This window comes from Paramormyrops kingsleyae, chromosome 6 (genome assembly GCF_048594095.1).
Source record: "Paramormyrops kingsleyae isolate MSU_618 chromosome 6, PKINGS_0.4, whole genome shotgun sequence".
Lineage (NCBI taxonomy): Eukaryota > Metazoa > Chordata > Actinopteri > Osteoglossiformes > Mormyridae > Paramormyrops > Paramormyrops kingsleyae.
Window position 1 is genome coordinate 15,176,930 of NC_132802.1, and position 18,900 is coordinate 15,195,829.

Here is an 18,900-nt window from a genome sequence, read left to right on the forward strand (position 1 = left end):
GTGGACGGGCGTTGCCTTGTTGAAATACTGTACCACAGTGCCATCTCAGGAGGGGTAAGATATGCGGCCGCAGACTGTCATTGATGTAGCGCTGTGCCGCTAGGGTACAAATCACTACTATAGATGACTTGAAGTCATACCCTCTGGCTCCCCACACCATGATGCCAAGAGTAACGTTAGTGTGTCTTTCCACAACATTGGCGGGATTGGTCCTCTCCCCTCGGCGCCGCCGTGCACGCATACGACGGTCATCCGTGGTAATGCAGAACTGAGATTCATCGCTGAACACGGTACGACGCCACTCGTCATCAGTTCATGCTTCACGGTTACGGCACTACTCCAAACGCAGCCGTCTCTACGCTGCTGTTAACAGCAGCCTACACATGGAACGGTGAACCGGTAGTCCGACTGATGCCAATCGTCGAGACACAGTGTGGGATGGGTGTTGTAGAGAGTTCAATACACATGTCGTGTAAAAATGGGTTGTGTAATGCTTGGCGCACAATACGACAATCCTCCCTTGGCGTGGTCTGTCTTGAGCGAACGGAACCTTCACGACGTGTGTGGGTGCCCTCACGAGCCAATTGGTTCCAACATCAGGCGACTGTGACATCTGCATGCCCACATGCCGTTTAATTGCACGATATGACCACCCGGCCTCATGCAAACCCACAATGCGGCCCATATCGAACTCCGCCAAGAGCTGGTAATAGGCTACTGTCTAATGCGGCTACGAGCCATATTCTGTGTCTGGTGACTAGACGTGGCAGCTCCTTGCAAATCGAATCATTTACCTACCCATTGCTAGTCTGCAGGTGTACCAAATTACATCCAAATCGAACCATTACTTCGGGGTGCTTAACTTTTTTGTTACTGAGCGTATTTACTCACACCCCAACCCCACCACTACTTCAAAAAAACAAGTTTGATTCGCACTGCAGGACTGACATTGTTACATACAATAGATTGCGGTAAATAAACAATTACTTGTCCTTTTATTTTAAATGAATTTATTACAAAAAACCAAGTCACGACCTACAATAACTATATCTGCAAACTCCTGTACTTCCTAATGTGCTTCTGCATAAAATTACTTACAACACGATCCAATGTAGACTAATCTAAGATGTTGAGTGCTAATTTTTCTAATTAAATTTTGCTATTCCTTAATCATTGCAAGTAATTTTTTTTTATAATCCGTTAAATACGTTCTACGGTGTGTTGGCACCCGCCCAGGGTTGGTTCCCGCCTGTGCCCATTGTTCCCGGGATAGGCTCCGGGCCCTCCGCGACCCCAGTGGGGATTAAGCGGTTACGATAATGGATGGATGGGTTAAATACGTTATACGATGTGTTAAAATAATTTGGAAAATCTGGTCTTACGGATGTCACACGATGTGATTTAGACAATTACATTTATCAAAATATTGCCTAACTGATCGCCGCAGATGTCAGCTGTCCGCGTGTATCCCAGAATTTACCCACTAGGCAGCAACTGCTTCCTGTCCCCAGCATTATCTGCATAAAGCCCAGTGTGACATTGAGCCAAAGTTGTTAGCCAGGCTAGCGCAACAGCTGCGCATCTCTGGCGAAGGGAGGTGCGAGGATCGGTTCGGCTTGTGCCAGAGGTAGAGCTCCGGGAACAACTGCTTTAAGGCCGTGGTGTCACCCAGCGCGGCTGGTGTCCCCCACACAGGATCTTACTAAGTTTAAACTTTCCACGTGGTTGCTAAGTCCATGAGATCTGAGCCGCCGGACACTGCAAACTTCTGCCTTTTAGAGAGATCAGCGAGTTGGATCCAGCGTCATGCATGGTGCACTATTTAAAACTGTGTACTTCGTGTATACTCTTTCGGTCCCGGAGGGCTTTGCGCGCGTCAAAGCACTCTTTCATTACACTGCATAGATGCAGTCATTTCTAACCTCTGATCAGAATTCAGTGCAATTAAAAAAATCAAGTTTAAAAAAAGAGTAATGCTAGACGCGGGAGGGCGTGGATGTTTCAGTTAGTAATTCTGTAAATGAAGCTTGCCCTGACTGGGGATTTCCCGGTTTCTTTGTTTTTGTTAGACGGTTATTTGACGTGTTCCTCGCACACCTGCCCTATTATAACCTGATGGGGTCAATAAAATCGCCAGGCAAAAGCGGTTGTTAAGGCTATAGAGAAACAAACTGGACTATTATCAAAAGACTGGATGGGTGTTTGAAAAGATAATTAACATATACACTAACATCTTAAATGTAAAGCGTAGAGGTTTATAACCTACTTATACCTACTTAGAGTGATTCCTTATAGGTACCATGTATGGCCACTGAGGGGCAGCATTGTTTAACAAACGTTGTACTTGCCATAATGGTCAACTCAAGAGTCTGGTATTATGAAATCCTGTTTAACAAGAAGACAAAAATATTTTTCTGTTCTAATCCGTTTTGGCTGACAAGACTAGAAGTATTCTCTAAAGGGGGAGCCAGCATCCTTCCTGCTGGATTTCATCTCCAATGACACCGATGCTGTTTGATACTGTGGATTCCTCCCCCCCACCTGATACAGACGGCCACTCGGTTTGCAGGGTAAGAGGAGGCGACGCGATACCCGCCACAAGTATCCTTATACAGGAACCACATCTCTGCCTCAGGCGCACGAAATAACCTGTCATCTTCCACTGTCGCTCAGGTAACGTGTATTACGTACGTTGCCATACCGACACGAACTTCCCCAATAACCACGAGCCAGATCTGCTTCCCTGACACCTCCCACAACAAGCCAGGACGGAATCGTACGGGCAAGCACTTCCGCTAATGCTCGGCATGCCGCGAAAATGATTCATTCATCCATTACTATAATCAGCTTTCACTACACTGGCGTCTTTTGCAGTGCTGATGTGACCAGGGCGTTATTTCAGGGGCCATTCTCGGCAAATACACTCACGATTATCAGTGCTTTAGTCACGCTAAAAATTATGTGTCGTTCACACAGAACACTGGCAAAATGGCTACAAGTGGAAGCCTCGGGTTTAGTTTTGCATTCAGTTCGTGATGACGTTGACTCGCTACTTCCTGAGTACCTTGTGTACCCAAGCGGTGTAGGTGGGGTTGGGAGTGTTCCTCAGTTTCTCGGAGATTTGGGAGGAGCTGGTCCCTGCTGAGATAAACCTCAGACTTTAGGAGAAAAGCAGGCCTGTCTCCCATTCAGCTGCAGACAGCAGCACAAACGGGTCAACACTCATTAATGCATCAGTGGGAGACTACCACCATTTCTCCATCTGTAGGCCATCCGCCAAAGCGGGGGCTCTGAGCTAAATGAATAAATCATGCAGGGATTTTTTTTCTCTCCTGTGAGTAAGTACATTTACTTGCAAATGACTTCATATGGTACTTTCCAGATACTATTTTTCTGACCCAAGAAGCTTGTTTACCACTGCCCCCGATTTACAGCATCTGAAAATGCATTCCTCCGTCAACGCAATAGGTGTTTTGCAAGTGATTTTATGTGCGATTTTGAGGAAACGTATTTCCAGGGGTTTGCTGTGCCGATTTAAAAGAAAAAGCCTCCAGTGCTGGCGGCTCATGGAGCACAGGTTGTGCCAGGTGTAGGACCAGGTGCGGCCCCTGCACTCCCCCGGGAAGACAGCATGAGATGATCTGCACGGCGCTGGTAGCTGACGATAAGGGACAGTCTTTCGCAATCCGCAGATGAGCATCTTTACATGGAATTTTCTGGGGAAGCGCTCCAAAATAAATATATTCAATAAAAAAAATAAGTAAACACGTCGAAGGGCGCGAGGATGACGTGGAAAGCAGATGGGGTCCAGCACTTATCTTACTACTGTTACACACGTCTCTTACGGGGCGAAAACATATCCTCGCAAAGGTTTGTTGGTTTTTCCTCAATTGCCCGTCCAAGTTGCTTTATGTAAGTGTTGGACCAGTTAGTTTGCTCGCTTAGCGTTAACGCATCACATTAATAAAACGCGACCCCTAAAACCTGCACGATTGTGCCCCCGGGCGCCGAGAGTCCCCGCGCCTTCTGCGGCAACTAAAGCGTCCGTGTGATAATTCCGGAGCAGTGAGTTCATCCTGACTTTGTCTGGCTGTTGGATGCGTCCTCGCTCCATAAGCTCCGCCAAACCTCAAGGGTTTGCACAGTGGATCCTCGTGCACTTATGTCCGTCCTGTATGTTCCGGTAACCGATGGGGTTTGTTTCCAGTTTCACATATAATAGATCAACTAACCATTTGAAATAATAATAAAAAACACGTGTATGCAAGTTTTGGGAAATATGCTTAAAAACACAGTATGGTCACCGTTTTTAGTGACAGTTTCTATCATTTTATGGTTGATGTGGAGTTTGGCTATATGAATTATTTAAAGAATTTAAACACGAATTGTGGCGTGAACAATTTTGGATTTACTACTTTAACGGTGAATATTCATGAACAATACAAACATGTTTGATTCAGCCTTAGATTCTTGTTCTCAGTAATTGCACTATACATTTGGGATATATTTTTTTAGCGATCCCCACAGAACTTTCTCTGTGACATTTGTTGAAACAGCTATTGTTTTGGCACCTGGTGGGTTAACTCCAAAATTCGCTTTTGTTAGACATTTTCTTGCGACAGCCTTCTTCCTGTACCCATCCCTCGTCAGCGAACCGAGGAAACTCACCGCAGGAGATGGGCGAGTTGGGCAACTACGACCGTAACGGCTGTCATATGGCAGTCGCTCCACGCTGACCAAAGCAAAACCCAGCAGGAACGGACATATTACCCCCACCCACACACACGATGAAGAAAAAGAGAAACACCTGTAGGATGAGGATGGCGCTGTGCGTGTGCTCAGATGGTCACCGGTTCAAATCCCAGAACTGGAAGACTGATTTCACCATTGAACAAGGCCTTTAATACTCCAGGGACTGCATGGCTGACCATGCTTTCTGAAAAATACAAGCGTCTGCCAAATAGGTGTGGTCTCAGACTATGTCCATGACAGCAGCTTACTTAACTATCGTCCTGGCCACAAGAATTAACCATTGGTAGGATGACTGAAGTGGAGAGTGGACCTGGGACTAATTGAAAACTTCTTGCTTTAATGGTCTGAAGTCCTTGTAGTTAGGCAAAGGCTGATGCTAAAACAGCACGTGACACAGTAGCTAAAAGCTTTAAGTTGTAACGTTAGAAACGGTTAGCATACACTCAAGCTCACTAGGGCGGACAAGGCTGTTCTTCAGCCACCCACCAGCAGCAGCACTACATTAGCATCAGGCTAATTATTATAATTAAAAAAAATTACATGTTCTGCATTGTTCAGAAGGAACTGCTCATCATGCCAGCGATTTAGCGCCTGACAGCCGGTGTTTTGACGAGTTGAGCTACCTATCGAGCCTTTCTGCGCATGTGCAGTTCCACCGTTTTGGGGTTAGGGTTAGGGCTATCGATCAGCACTACGGTAGCATAACTCGACAGAACACCAGCCACTTCAAAACGAGCGTCCAGGCGTCGGCTCACGGGTGGAGGGCAAATCACAACAGCTTTTAAAGCCATTCACGATCCGCCAGCCACGTTACACAGATCCGCGGGAGGGATCGGAATTCTCTGCACCTTACGCAAGTCGACGCGTCACCCTTTGAATACGCGGGGCTCAGTGCGCCAAAGTTCCTTGTGAATGAGGCAGCATGTCCTAGCAAGGACTGCTTATCGAAAAGTTTTTTTTTCTGGGGCGGTGGGGGTGCTGTCTCAGGAGGAAACAGTGTGACACCAGCTGATCAAAGGATATATAACCGTAGCCTTGCCTAGGTTTGCTCATACTTGCATAAACCGTGTGGTTACGTAAGATAATTTAATTCACACAAATATTTCAGACTTGTTACCTACAACCAACGTGATATCTAGTTACAATACTAGAAGTGCTTAAATAAGGGCTGAAATTGTCCTTTTGAAAATATGAATTTTATATATTTGTTCCTAAGCACTGTTATTGTTAAGCCTTTCCAAAACAGCCAACTAAACAATCTGCTTGCAAAAAAATAGGAACAAATTCGAGAGACCTTCTTAGAGCTGTATCCTTCACCCATGTCTCTTAAGAAGAATGGAAGAAAAAACAAAAAGACACAAAGGGGCTTCAAAGGTTAGGAGAGACTTTATTTTAGGAAAAAAAAATAATAGCATATGTGCAGATAGAGTTTTGGAAATTATCGAAAAGAAACTTCTTTGTAGAACAGGATGTCCTGGGGGCAGCAGAAAATATGTACAAAACAGACCATTCTGAAGTCACCCGAATTTGGTGTGTGTGTGTGGGGGGGGGGGTTATAAAGCCCAGAATTTGCCAGAAAACATTCAATTCATCATCATGAATCTTTTGTGCTCCTGTAAAGAAATTAAAAAAAAAAAAAAAACCAACGGCATGTAGGAGTTGAACTACGACACGTTAGTGTAAGAGCGAAAGCGTTGCAGTAAGAAAAGCAGGAAGTGTGGAAAGTGTGCTGCATGCAGCTGGTGTGCACTGCCCCGAGCGAGCGCCGTGTCACAATAGCTGTGTCGCAATAAGGTGTGCGTTCCTGATTCGCAGGAAATTCTTGCAGCCGAAGCCAAGCTCCTGGAACAGATAAGCCCCCTTTACAGGAAGGGAATGACAGTGTAGGGAAGAGGTGAGACTGAGACTCTGCCTGCCTGCCCTGCTGTCACTGCCACTGCCACTGTGATGAAATGCAGATACAAAAAAGAAAGAGGGAGAGAAGCACTGAAAATACAAACCGATAAAGAGTGGGTGGCTTTGTAGTATTTCAGTGTTCAATTAGGAGGGGGAACATTTAGAAATGGGAACTCATGTAACAACTATAAATGGCAAACAGAAAAAAAAACTAAATTAAAGAAGAAAAAAAAAAAAAAAAACAGGATGCTTGGTCAGATGAAGGGGCCCAAAATGTCAGACAGCCTACAGACTGTTGTCGCCATGTGATGTAACAGCCAACACCAGTCTGATAAGCTATCTGACAGGACGGGAGAGCAATGGACACATCTGTGGGAGGGAGCGCAGGACTTGGGGCCATCACAGAGCCCGAAAGAACAACCTGATTGTACTTACCAGCTCAAAGGGGGGCCAACTCACAGATCTTCATGGGGGGGGGGGGGGGAGCGACTCCATACAGGGTCGTAAGAAAGACAGCAAAAAAAAATAATCATCTGAAAGCACGGTTTTGCTGGGAGCGAGCAGGAGGGAGGGAGGCAGGGAGGCATTAGTGGCGTGCCGATCCCAGTGAGGCATGCACCGGCAGCCGAGTGCATGGAGTGCACGGTGAGGTCATGCGAGGTGACGGCCCAGCCGGCTCCCGCAGCTGGCTTCCCGGCCGACACTGCACTGCAGCGGCGGCGTTACACGTATAAACATCTCGCGAGCAATTAAACAGAGGGAGGGGCACGGGATCCGCTCACAGCCAAACTGACATTTCCCGCAGGCAACACGAGAAATTAAAAAGCAAACTATTTAGGGAACCACATGTAAAAGACGGCTCGATGCCTCATTCTCCAGAAAATTCAAATGAAAGACAAACCAGAGCGAGCAACCCGAACTTAGAACACTAAAGAATTTTAATGTCACATTTACCATTCGGTCAAAACTACTTTGGGGGGGGGAGACCCACTCTACCCAAACCTCTTCATTTGTAAGTGAAAAACAGCACCAATGGCTCCTATCCTGAAAAATTAAAAGTAGCATTGTGTTCCCTGTCAGTCAGGCACTGGAGAAATCCACCAGTCGCTAAACAGCACAGGGCACCGACCTCTCAGAGGAACTCGTGCAGATTTCAGTCTGAGTGAAACTTTGACACCAAGTTTTTAGACTTACAAGTTTAAAAGGGGGTGGGGGGCAAAAAAGCAGAGAAGACAGAGGAGCTGCAGAATGATTCATGCCGGCTTTATAAAGTGTGGAGGGTCAGTCTAAGCGTACAGAGTAAAAATGACACGGACTGCAGTATTTACTCATTTACAAATGAAATTATTTTCTCCCAAAATCCATTTCCGTACTATTAAGAAAAAAATGTGCATACTGATAACCTGAAGTAATTATTTACAGGATGTGCAATCAGTTCAAATACCATGTCTATCCATTTAGATATTGCTATCCTTATTTAACAATGTGGAAAAACAGTACTGATAAACAACGTAAAACAATTAAAAATAAAGCCCTGAAAGTAAGTCCTTAGTATCACAGTTACATGACCTTACACGCAGAAAAACTAAACCCATTAGGCTCATCTGTACAAGCACACACCAGTTAAATAAATCGAGTAAACAGAGTGAGTGCTGTTCACTGTACTGGCAGCCGGTTGCTACCGGGTCGCACGAGGACTCGCAGCGACGCACGTTAGCCACAGACGCATGCCGTCCAACTGCCGCTCAAAGTCTGAAATGGGTTTTATATTGTCTTTGAACTGCACAACCTCCGGGTTACCCCGTCCACAAAGTCAAGCGGTCGGCATATTGAAAGACATTCTGCAATAAATTATGTTCAATAGTAAGGGAGTAAGAAAGGGGGAAAACAGCGGTAACCTACTGTAAACACAGAGCTCTACTAATGAAAATATAACAATGGCGGTGATGAGGAGAACGCCGGCTTAGCTATCAGTTAATCACTTGGTTTTCTCTTCTGAGTATTTCTTGCTCTGCATTCTCTTTGCGTAACTCTGTGCCATGGAGTTAACGATGGAGCATACGAAATAGCAGACCATGATGATCACCACCTTCTCGAACAGCCAGGACAGCCAGTTCTCCCCCTGCCGAAAGAGAAACAAAAGACGTGCTCAGTTAGGGCAGGTGGGTCCCCGGGACGGACGCGACCCATTACGCCGGGACGGTCATATGACACAGCAGGCGCTGACGTGCTCCGTGCCCGAAATCTCATAATTTTGTAAAGCTGTCATTGTAGATGCGCCCCTCCCATGCCCTTACCCTGCGCTAATGCCACCACCCACACTAAACCGACATCACTCATTATTACAACTTTTTCTTAAGGAGAGATGAATTGCCCAATTTTTACAGTAAATACCGCGTGGTGTGCAGCTATTCTGGTGGTGGGGCCCGGCTTCCCCTGGTTGGTCACGCTTCTCTGACACACGGCTCTTTTGTTCCTGCTCCCGGGGGGGTGGGGGGGGGGGGCGCGTTACTGGCAGACACACCTGAGCCCTCTGCCTCCCGGGGGGGGGGGGGGGTTGAATCTCACTAGAAGGCGAGTGACTCAGCAAGTTCACTGGCAGCTGAGCTCAGCCACGACCCGGCCCGGCCCGTCTCACTGGGGTTCCTGGCCCCCGCAGCATGCGATCCCAACCCGTCTGAGCCACTCATCACAAGGATCACAGAAACAAAGCGGCCAGTCATCCCGACAGAACGGAGCTGAGGGACCGGGGGGGGCGGCTTACCGCTGGAGTGCCCACGCCGGCTCGGTGGTGAAGCTTGGCCCGCTGAGCTTCCAGGTAGTCGCTGAAGGGCTTCTGGAGTGAGGCACCCAGCACCGGGACCACTCTGGGACATCCACAGCCCAGGCCGAGGGAGGGAGCAGGAGAGGGAGCGAGCGAGCGAGAGAGAGAGAGAGAGAGAGAGAGCAACAAGGCAAATTACATCAACATCTACTTACCATTCAAGGACTTGGACAGCAACAAAGGGGAGCTCACTGTCCTGCCTGTACGTTACACAGCCTGCCAGCATTAATTCTACAGGTAATAGGCTCCTTCCCACAATGCGGGCTGAAACAAAGAGCTGCCTGTTCAACCAGCTGATCCCAGCAGACCAAACTTTAGGAAACGAGGGGAAAAAAAAGATAAATAAAACCTGTATCAAGTGTTACATTTCCTATGAGCTTCATAAAAAAAAGAAAAGCCTAGGGAAGAAATGATGAGGCAGAGGGAGCCAGCCCGCCCTCAGTCCCCTGCAGTGCTCCCCTGAACAGCTCAGAGAGAAATGAATGACTTCTCAGAAGTCTCACATTTATCACTGGCAGTTCCTGTAAGAACTGGTTTCGACCAATTAATGAGGAAGTGAGTCGTGCCTGTGTCATCACTGGCTAAAAAAGGGGCGGCCCAGCCCTCCCGAAAGGAAAAAGGAGGCGGCCTGTTCGAGTAAGACAGCCCATATTAGGAAAGCCTTTATAAGACTCAGTGCCCCCCCCCCCCACCTCCACTCCCACACACAGAAGGAAAAAAAAAAAAGAAGAATGCACTACCACTCTAAGTGGCCCACCCCTCTCAAGTCAGGAGTTAGTGATTAATCACAGAACAAATACAACACAATGGACCTCACTTAAATCCGGCTAATATAGCTAGAAATACATATTCCAGTTATTAAAAATCCCTTCTGAGGCTTTGTGTTTTTGGTGCCTGGAGCCACCCATAAAGTGAACCTTCAAGTCAGGGCCACCGGCCTCTCGGAGCAAGACAAGCTCTATACACAGAGTTCGCACACTGCGACACAGCGTGACGGCACAGGGAGCATCTTATGTCGCCACAGACGGCAGACGGCTGCGTTTCACTCAACCATTAACTGGGAATAAGGTGGCTGAAGGGCTGGGCAATCAGCTAGGCTACGGCACACAACACACAGGTAACAAATAAAAAAAAAAACCCAACAGCTATCCAAACAATTTAAAATGTTTAATTTCTAATTTATAAATTCAGATTACAGTACTTGTGAATGTGGACAGGTATATTAAGGTCCATACAATTAAAATACACTAAATAATATATATATATATATTTACCAAATCCAAAATTCTAAGCTAACAACGTGCGCAGAGGCTGAAGGAGACGACACCCGAGTGTCAGCGATTGCAGCCACGAGCAACTTGGACTCCATGAGCAATAGCGAGTCATGGGTCCGGCGAGTCAGCACGCCACACCGGGCCACACCGCACCATGAGGTACAGGCGGTCCTCATCAAGCCAGGGTGGTTTCCATTTCTCATGTTGTACAGTCTAACACAAGCCTTCAAACCAAAAACTTTATCCTCAACCCACATCCAAAAAACCTAAAAAAATAATGCTAATTCATGGGACAGCTTTTTATACCATCAGTGTTTATTTTTTGAACACTTGTACCTACTTATTTTAAATACCTTCCACAGTTTTTCATACAGGTCTCACTTCACTGTGTTTGTCTAGAATCAACCATTTCTTCACCACCAATATTCAGGGTAGAAGCGAATCAATAAATAGCTACATTTGAACATATCTGCCAATTAAATCTTTTAAAACACCAGTGCCAGGCTTCTATATGTTGCCAAAAATAAACAGCTTCCTATGTGGGAGGAGGGGGGAAATTAATAATTAAAAAGACTCTTTAGGCTATATTAAGGCATATATATCAACATTTTTTCCAAAATGCTAAAATGGGTTAAATCACAAAGCTAATTACAAGAACATTGCATAATACATTTACTATGCAAATCTTCACAATAAAGACTTTTCCCATTGTATGACATTCTAAAAATCACACCAGTGAAATGCATATCAGCTATAAAAGCTTTATTTAAAATTGTGTTTCCAAAGATAAACGAGTGTGCAGTTTATTAAGGGGAGACATAATCCATCTCAACATAATGCTTATGTTTGAGAATTACTGCATTGTATCCTGCGCCGAACACTGCACTCCTTTAAAATAACATTTCAAAACTGGAAATTAATTAGAAAATAATTACTGATTGGCGTTATTGACTGGAGGGAAAACCACAATGCTCAAACATATATATTTTATATACTCTCAGAAACAGACACAAACAAAACACAGCATGAGACATCACATTCCTAAAGATGGTATTTTGCACCCGAGAATAAAACGTGTCAGTTTATGAATGAAATTCTCAAGATAGCTACGATTATATTTTTATCAGACTATTCCTTGCCTCCATCCGCTTTCTTGTTATAATAGTAATTCAAAAATCAAATATAAATGAATATTGAACTTATATGAAACACTTTAAACTGTATTAAAATAGAAAAGAGAAATTGTGCATATGTAGGTTATCTTTACATTAAAAATTGTGTCAGGAATTTTACCCACCTTACACTAAATAGTCCAGTAGTCCTTAAATTTAGTTTGAGTAACACAAACGCCATGAAGGTACTTACAACAAAAGGACAGAAAATGAATAAAATTGTGAAAATATGATGGAATGAGAACCGGGGAAAAAAACAGAATAAACACACTATAGTGACAGATTATCGTGAAGTAAGATGACAAGAATTTAAACTCACTATTTCATCGCAATGTACCATTACGCAAGCAAAAAAGCATCCGGAAATTCATTACAAAAAATTAAGTCATAAAGTCCAAATCAAACACACACACACACACACACGTTTGTATTCATATCATTGTGGTGACTCTCCATTCATTTCTATGGGGAAAAACCCTAATCCCAACAATGACAACCTTAACCCCTAACCAGCCTTAACCTTAATTAACCATAAGTAACCAAATGAAATACAAGACTTTTGGCATTTTTAGTTTCAGATTTTGGTCACAGATTTTTTGTAAAATTCAGTTTCCCTTGGTGGGGACCGAAAAGGTGGTCCCCTCAACATCAAAATTTTTATCACATTACGGGGACATTTAAAATACACGACAGACATGCACACACACCTGAAATCAGTGGCATTTACCACAGACAGATATAGCTTTACTTTTAAGACCAGTGCAATACATTGGCAGTACGGCTAAGGCTGGGCCCTGAACACACAGACAAGTAACGGTGTCAGTACTATAAGAAGACGGAGGCACTACTGACATGAGTTTTGAGACAAAGCAAGAAGGCATTTAGCTGATGCTGACTTGCATGAGCTCATCATCTAGGGTCTGAGGTCAGCATCGAGCAGAGAGCAAGGTGACTCAGGCCTCAGGGTCTGGCCTCTGCGCCGTTTCCCAGACCTGCCACCGCACTGACTCACGCAGAGCCTGGCCTGTGTATCAGTGTCAGGGCAACACAGCCTCACGCCAGGCACAGTGACCCCACACCGGCTAGGGAGGGAGAAGCGCCGAGCTCTGGGGACGGCATTTGACACGCAGTGCGAAAGGAGGACGACATGCCACTGAAGTCAAAGGAAGCGAGCCGGAGGATATGCTCCCGTGAACAGCCGCCTGAAGCTGCCATCAAACGGGTTTCTATATGAGGCGACTGAGCCAGATCAGATAGCGACGGTTTCCAATACGTGTTTGAGCAGGATGTAGAGCTGGGGGCAGACTGAGCAGCATGGCGGCGACGCAGTAACCGCCAATCAGTCACCGGGGCAGATAAAGCGAGGGCTGTTCTGAGGAAGGCCAGAGCTTCTAACAGCCAGCCGACCCCGAGTAGCTTACAGGATTAAACGTGGCAGACATTGTTTAGGATTTTAATGGCCTATCATTTCCTGCTGGCGAGTTAAAGAGAAAAAAAATGTCACCATTCATTTCCTTGTGACAAAATTCCACTTGTGATGAGTCAGAAGAGACCTTTGACTGGGTCTGTGTTACAGTGGCCCCGCATGTCTTGTGTCATCAAGGGGGGGGGGGGGATGGGGTGGTGGTGGCCTCAAGTAGCATGCAGGAGTTGCTTGGACAAAGGGGCCCACGTGCTCATATGCGGCACCTAGCCTGAAAAATGAAGTTCGCTAATTTTAAGAATGGCAATATCTTTCGGCAGCGCTTTCAAAGTGGGGAATGGACCCAAGGACTGAATTTAGGAAAACGGCATTTACTGGCACGGTGCACATAAGCCACTGTGAAGCTTCATCACATTTTATGCTCTTTCTGACCTCTCACTCCCAGAACGATTCAGGCCCAGAATTTACAAATTCCCATAAAAGGAACCACAAAGGCTTCAATTAAAGGGTGAAATTAAAGGTGGCCAAGACCAGTATTGCAAAACGGTCAATTTAAATCATATTTATTGTTGCTGTATAAAAAAGAATCTCATACAGAGGTAAAATGACAAAACCTTTAAGTCAGACACTATTAAGTCATACAGTTTTGTAAAAGGAATTTAAGACTGAATTCAAAGAAATTTAGACCGCAAATGAAAGGTAAAGCAGTGTAGTCAGACTTGAGTGAGATGAGCCTTGATCACTCCTGCTTTTCAGTGCTTTACACTAATCTCCCAGTTAATCGGGGGCCTTCCCAGTGACCTCATCAGGCAAACATGGTGCCCATCTTGAGGGGGGATCGCAAAGCCATTGGGTAAATTAGATGGAGCTTGAACTGTCTGCTTTTGCTGTGAAACAAAGTGCTAAATAAAAAGGATGGGGGGGGGATGTGATGAGATCATCATTTATGGGGGGAAATGACTTATCCATACAGGTCCGTTGGGTGTGCCAGCTAAACCCTCCCCTGGGAGCTGGGTACCAGGAAATGGAGAGCCAATTATACCAGCCTTTGTCCGGACGCTGGTGATCTTAGTAAGATTAAAACACGCCCCTTACAATAAATAATAATAATAATCATTATCATCAGTCCAGAGGCATATGACAAACTCTGGGCCCAGCACCAGGTCCACACTGCGAGTCACAAGCCCTGACTGACGGCACCACCTTCACGAAGCCCCAGCCTGCACACACGACACCACAGTGTGGATTTGCATCAGGCAGCTCGCAGACTAAACAAAAACACCAAGGGCCCAGGTGTTGCCCCATAGCAGCACAGATTTTGTAAAGCAGAACACACTGGCATTCACAAGCATTGTTCAAAATGATACTTCCTAATAAATGACAGCCAGAGGTGGCTGAACAGCTACTAGCATGATTTTCCTAATCACTACCAGCAGAATGAGACACATGAATATAAAATATCACTAGGTATTTAACAGCTAAAAATATCAAAGACAAGAACAAAACCTAGTGAATGCTGTTACGCTTTCGGCCACAAAACAAAGTACGTTACTGTACGCGGGCATGTGGGACGATGGCTGCCTGTACACACCAGCGATTTCCATTAGATATGAGTAACAGGAATAAGGAGGGATTTGCTGGTGACTTTCTGTCTGATATGTTAGAATGCACAGGCTACTTGGTTTGGACACTGAAACCACAGGCAAAATACAAACTAAATACATACCTGTGCTTGGAAAGAAGCCTGGAAGTTTGCATGTCACAAGAGGGAAATTAAATTATGTGTGTGTGTGTGTATATTTTTAATTTCCCTCTTGCGACATGAGAACTTCCAGACTTTCCACACACACACACACACACACATAATTATATAAACGCATACTTACATATACATATGAATTGTTTTAATACAAATGCTTAGTCCATAAATACTAAGCATTAAACTGGTCAAATAAAATGATTTATCAGAATAAGCCAAATCTTATTTTTCTCACCATATATTTGAAAAAAATAACAGATAGTGTCACAGATTGTACAATAATTCAGTATGAAAGTCTACAGAGACCTCGCCTGAACACGGCTGATGAGCTGTTCACTGATGAAACTCCACCGAGGCTGCAGATTGTATTACTAGACATAAATCAGTGCTGATTCTCCAGTGTGGGGTCAGCACACTACATGCCCATTATTAGCGGAGAAAGTGCCCGATCGCAGCTCTCTCACTGGCGCGCCTGATCCGGGGCCTGACGATGCACACCGCTCACACACCCCTGAATTTTGACAAAGCGAATTCCCAGCCCTCCGATTTCAATTTTTTTGTTTTTGACCTCAACATGAGATAAGGGGTTAAACTCACTGCCATCTGGACATTTTAAGATGGGGGGGGGAGGTAGGGGAAATGGGAGAGACTTAAAAAACAAATGTGTCATAGATGAATAAGGCGGAAAGCAAGTCGACACATGGGGCAGACAGGATGGAGAGCGGCATGGATAAAATCAGCAAGAAAGCACATAGAACCCTCCACGCTGTGCAGGACAGCTGATAGGAAGCTGCTGCAGGTGCTAGATAAATGGGCCGAACAGTTCTACACAGGTGTCATGCCGCCCTTATGGCTCATCACTCAGTGACAGGGCCCCCACTCCAGATCCCCATTTATGAACGACATCCAAGCGCCCGGTGATCCCAGACTGGATCCTAGGGAATCCGGTGCCCAGAGACCCTGTCATTTAAGGCCGAAGTTACCAAGGTAGCCAATCTGAAAGCACGCCACATTTAATCTAACTGCTCGTAATGAACAGTCATGCAGAGTGCCTCCTATGGAATGGGTGGGGCCTCACATCAAGGGAGAAATCCCACTGAAATATTCACAGGTAGATCAAAAAGCTATTCACATCGATCAATGGCACCTTTGTAAAAGACCGCGTTACTCAGGTGACCCGGGGCCTAAAACTCCCAGCTTACTCAGCGATGAGTAACACATTTGAAAACACTGCGGTGAGCAGTTTTCAATAACCTCTTTTTTATGGAAATAGCTAATAGAAACCATTCCCTCATTTTCCCCCATCTGCAGGGTGATCTGGAGGATATTTCACTTTTTTTCCCCTCAATTCTGCTGATAGGATGTGGGAGATGCTGTAACACACCTTTGTAAAGTCTTAAATCATTCTTTGCATACCTTGTCTTAGAGATTATCCTATACATTCAAAATAAATAAATCTTCCATGTGAGGGTTTGGACATTGTGACAATGATTGGAAGAATGCCGATTAAAATCCTCGGTATTGACAAAGTAATTTCACCATTGCTCTGAGGGCTGTGAGACACAGCTTTCTCAAATGCATATGCTGCACTGGATAGGTATCTGCTAAGCAAATAAAAAGGTGAATGTACACTTGTGATTATTATTATTTATTGGATTAAGAGGAATCCCAGCAGTGAGTCCTAACGCCAGTTTTTGAATAGGTACAGCACCAGGAAAAAAATACTGTCACATTCCAACATTTCTTGGGTTTGGCACCCAAAAGTACAGGACACCATCCCAAATTAAAAAAAAAAATAACTACGGTGCTTCAGAGGAATAAACCATGACACACCAGTAAGCAGAAATGCAGACGTTCGCAGGGAATGAGGACAGATCCTCCTGAACTAAGCTGTCACGCTGTGAATATTCACACGCTTAAATATGGACGCAGGCCCTGCCCGGGTGCAGGAGGGAGACCAAGGGCAATGACCCTGCTGGCGTAGGTATTAAACAGATGCTTGTTTAACGGTTACTGAACTACCGCAGAAGGTAAATGATTTCACCCTTATATCATAAGCTGGTAAAAAGCCAGCTGGTTAAAAACATACTCACTCAAGTCCTTAAAGCTGAAGACTTTGCAATTCAGCGTCGGGATACAGGCAACTCTATAAATAAGAAGCAGATGGATCGGACGCACCCTCGCCAGTTCACACAGACGTGAACTGCTCACATAGGAATGCGAGCCTGATGGCCGTGTTGTAGCTCAGGTGAGAGCGTTGCTGGGCGAGCCCGGGGTCGGCATGGACCCCTGGGACTTCACAGGGGATTCCTCCAAGCCGCATGACTGATGGAGGCTACTCAAACACGCCAGGGTGAAACATTTTCCTAACCCGGCCACCAGGAACCATAAATGGGCCTCACTTAAAACTGGCCAGAAAATATACTTATAACTTGGACTGAACATAAATACTAAGGAGGGGACTAATTAGCATGGGGATTCCAAGCAATTTATTAAAAAAATAATAAAAAAAAGATTCTTAAATGTAAGATATTACTGAATTTTACCTCCAGATTTCATAATCTTAAAGGGAGTGTTTTCACAATATTGCCCCAAACATCATTAGTGACCAATCACTAAGAGCCCTATTTGAAAAATTATAAAGCTTCATACAGATAAATGTCAGAATCAATGTCACAATGTATAGTCAATGTCAGAATGTAGTGACTGTACATTTACGGTGGCCCTGACAGGGAAGTTCTCTAATCAAGGAGCAGGCATGGTGTTTGCAGGGGGATGAGCAAGGGGGGGATAACCAAAGGCGAAGCCTTTTATCTCATTATTGTTGTGGATTAATTACAGCTGAAGGTCTGGTGAAGCATTCTTTTGGCCAAAAGCTGTAACATCAGCAAAAACATGGTAAGACAGGAGCCCATTTATGGTTTATCCAGACTAATTAAAATGAATATAAAAAAAATCATCAAAAGTCATCTTTGGGAATGGTCTCCGAATGAAAGACAATCCTTAAGGAACTCAGAATGGTCACACAACTGAGTCATGACAAATGCAGATGTCCGCAAGTGATTTGACAGCTTTCTCAACAGAAATATCTGAAAATGTGACTGATTAAGTCCTATCAGTCTTTGTTACATTTCAGTCTAGTTCCTATTAATTTATTTTAAAATCTTATTTTAAAAAGGCATTTCAAAGCACTCACAGTATTGGGTTAGACAAGGAAATCTAATGAAAGCTGAAAAGTAACATTTTTGGCATGGACATTCTTCTCTGTTTAGAACAAAAACATAAAATATTTAAATATTGTCTTTAACATTTAGTCTAACAGTTGAAACCAGGTGAAAAGCTGTTTTCAGGTGAATTGCTTTCGAATGGGGATTACCCTCAATTCATATACTAAAAACAAAACAAAACAAAAAAAAGGTTCTCTTATGAGATACTTGAGTCATTCCATTTTAAATCCGCAAATAGCAACAAATTTGCATCACCATTTTTGATTTTGATGAAACTTGAAATATGAATTGCATATATACCTTCTGGAGCACAGAAATGTTTTTGTTTAAATATTCTGTATATGGCATGTATACAGTATGCCTGTTTATGCATATACAGTATGGTATGTTTGTACTTCATTTTGCAAGACGTAGGTGAAATTCCTTGCAAAGACCCCTGACACTTCAGGCTACACCTTTGGCTGTTTTTATTAAATAAGCAAATTTAAGAATGAGCAATTAAAAGAAAGAGATTAGTGTGCAGTTTTTTGTTGGTTCGAGAGTCACATTGTTTTTTTTTTTTTTTTTTATTTG

At 44.4% G+C, this 18,900-nt stretch overlaps 1 protein-coding gene across 4 annotated transcripts in view; it reads right to left on the reverse strand.

The window, feature by feature from the left end:
- Positions 1 to 6,119: 6,119 nt before the first annotated feature.
- Positions 6,120 to 18,900, reverse strand: part of vmp1 (vacuole membrane protein 1) — a 46,639-nt gene continuing 33,858 nt past the window's right edge. For all 4 annotated transcript variants that reach the window (XM_023833038.2, XM_023833040.2, XM_023833037.2 and 1 more), the window contains exons 11-12: positions 9,413 to 9,515; positions 6,120 to 8,770 (exon numbers count right to left, since the gene is read on the reverse strand). In XM_023833038.2, coding sequence (XP_023688806.1) covers positions 8,627 to 8,770; positions 9,413 to 9,515 — 247 coding nt within the window. In that variant the 3' untranslated portion in view covers positions 6,120 to 8,626. The remainder of the gene's footprint in view (positions 8,771 to 9,412; positions 9,516 to 18,900) is intronic.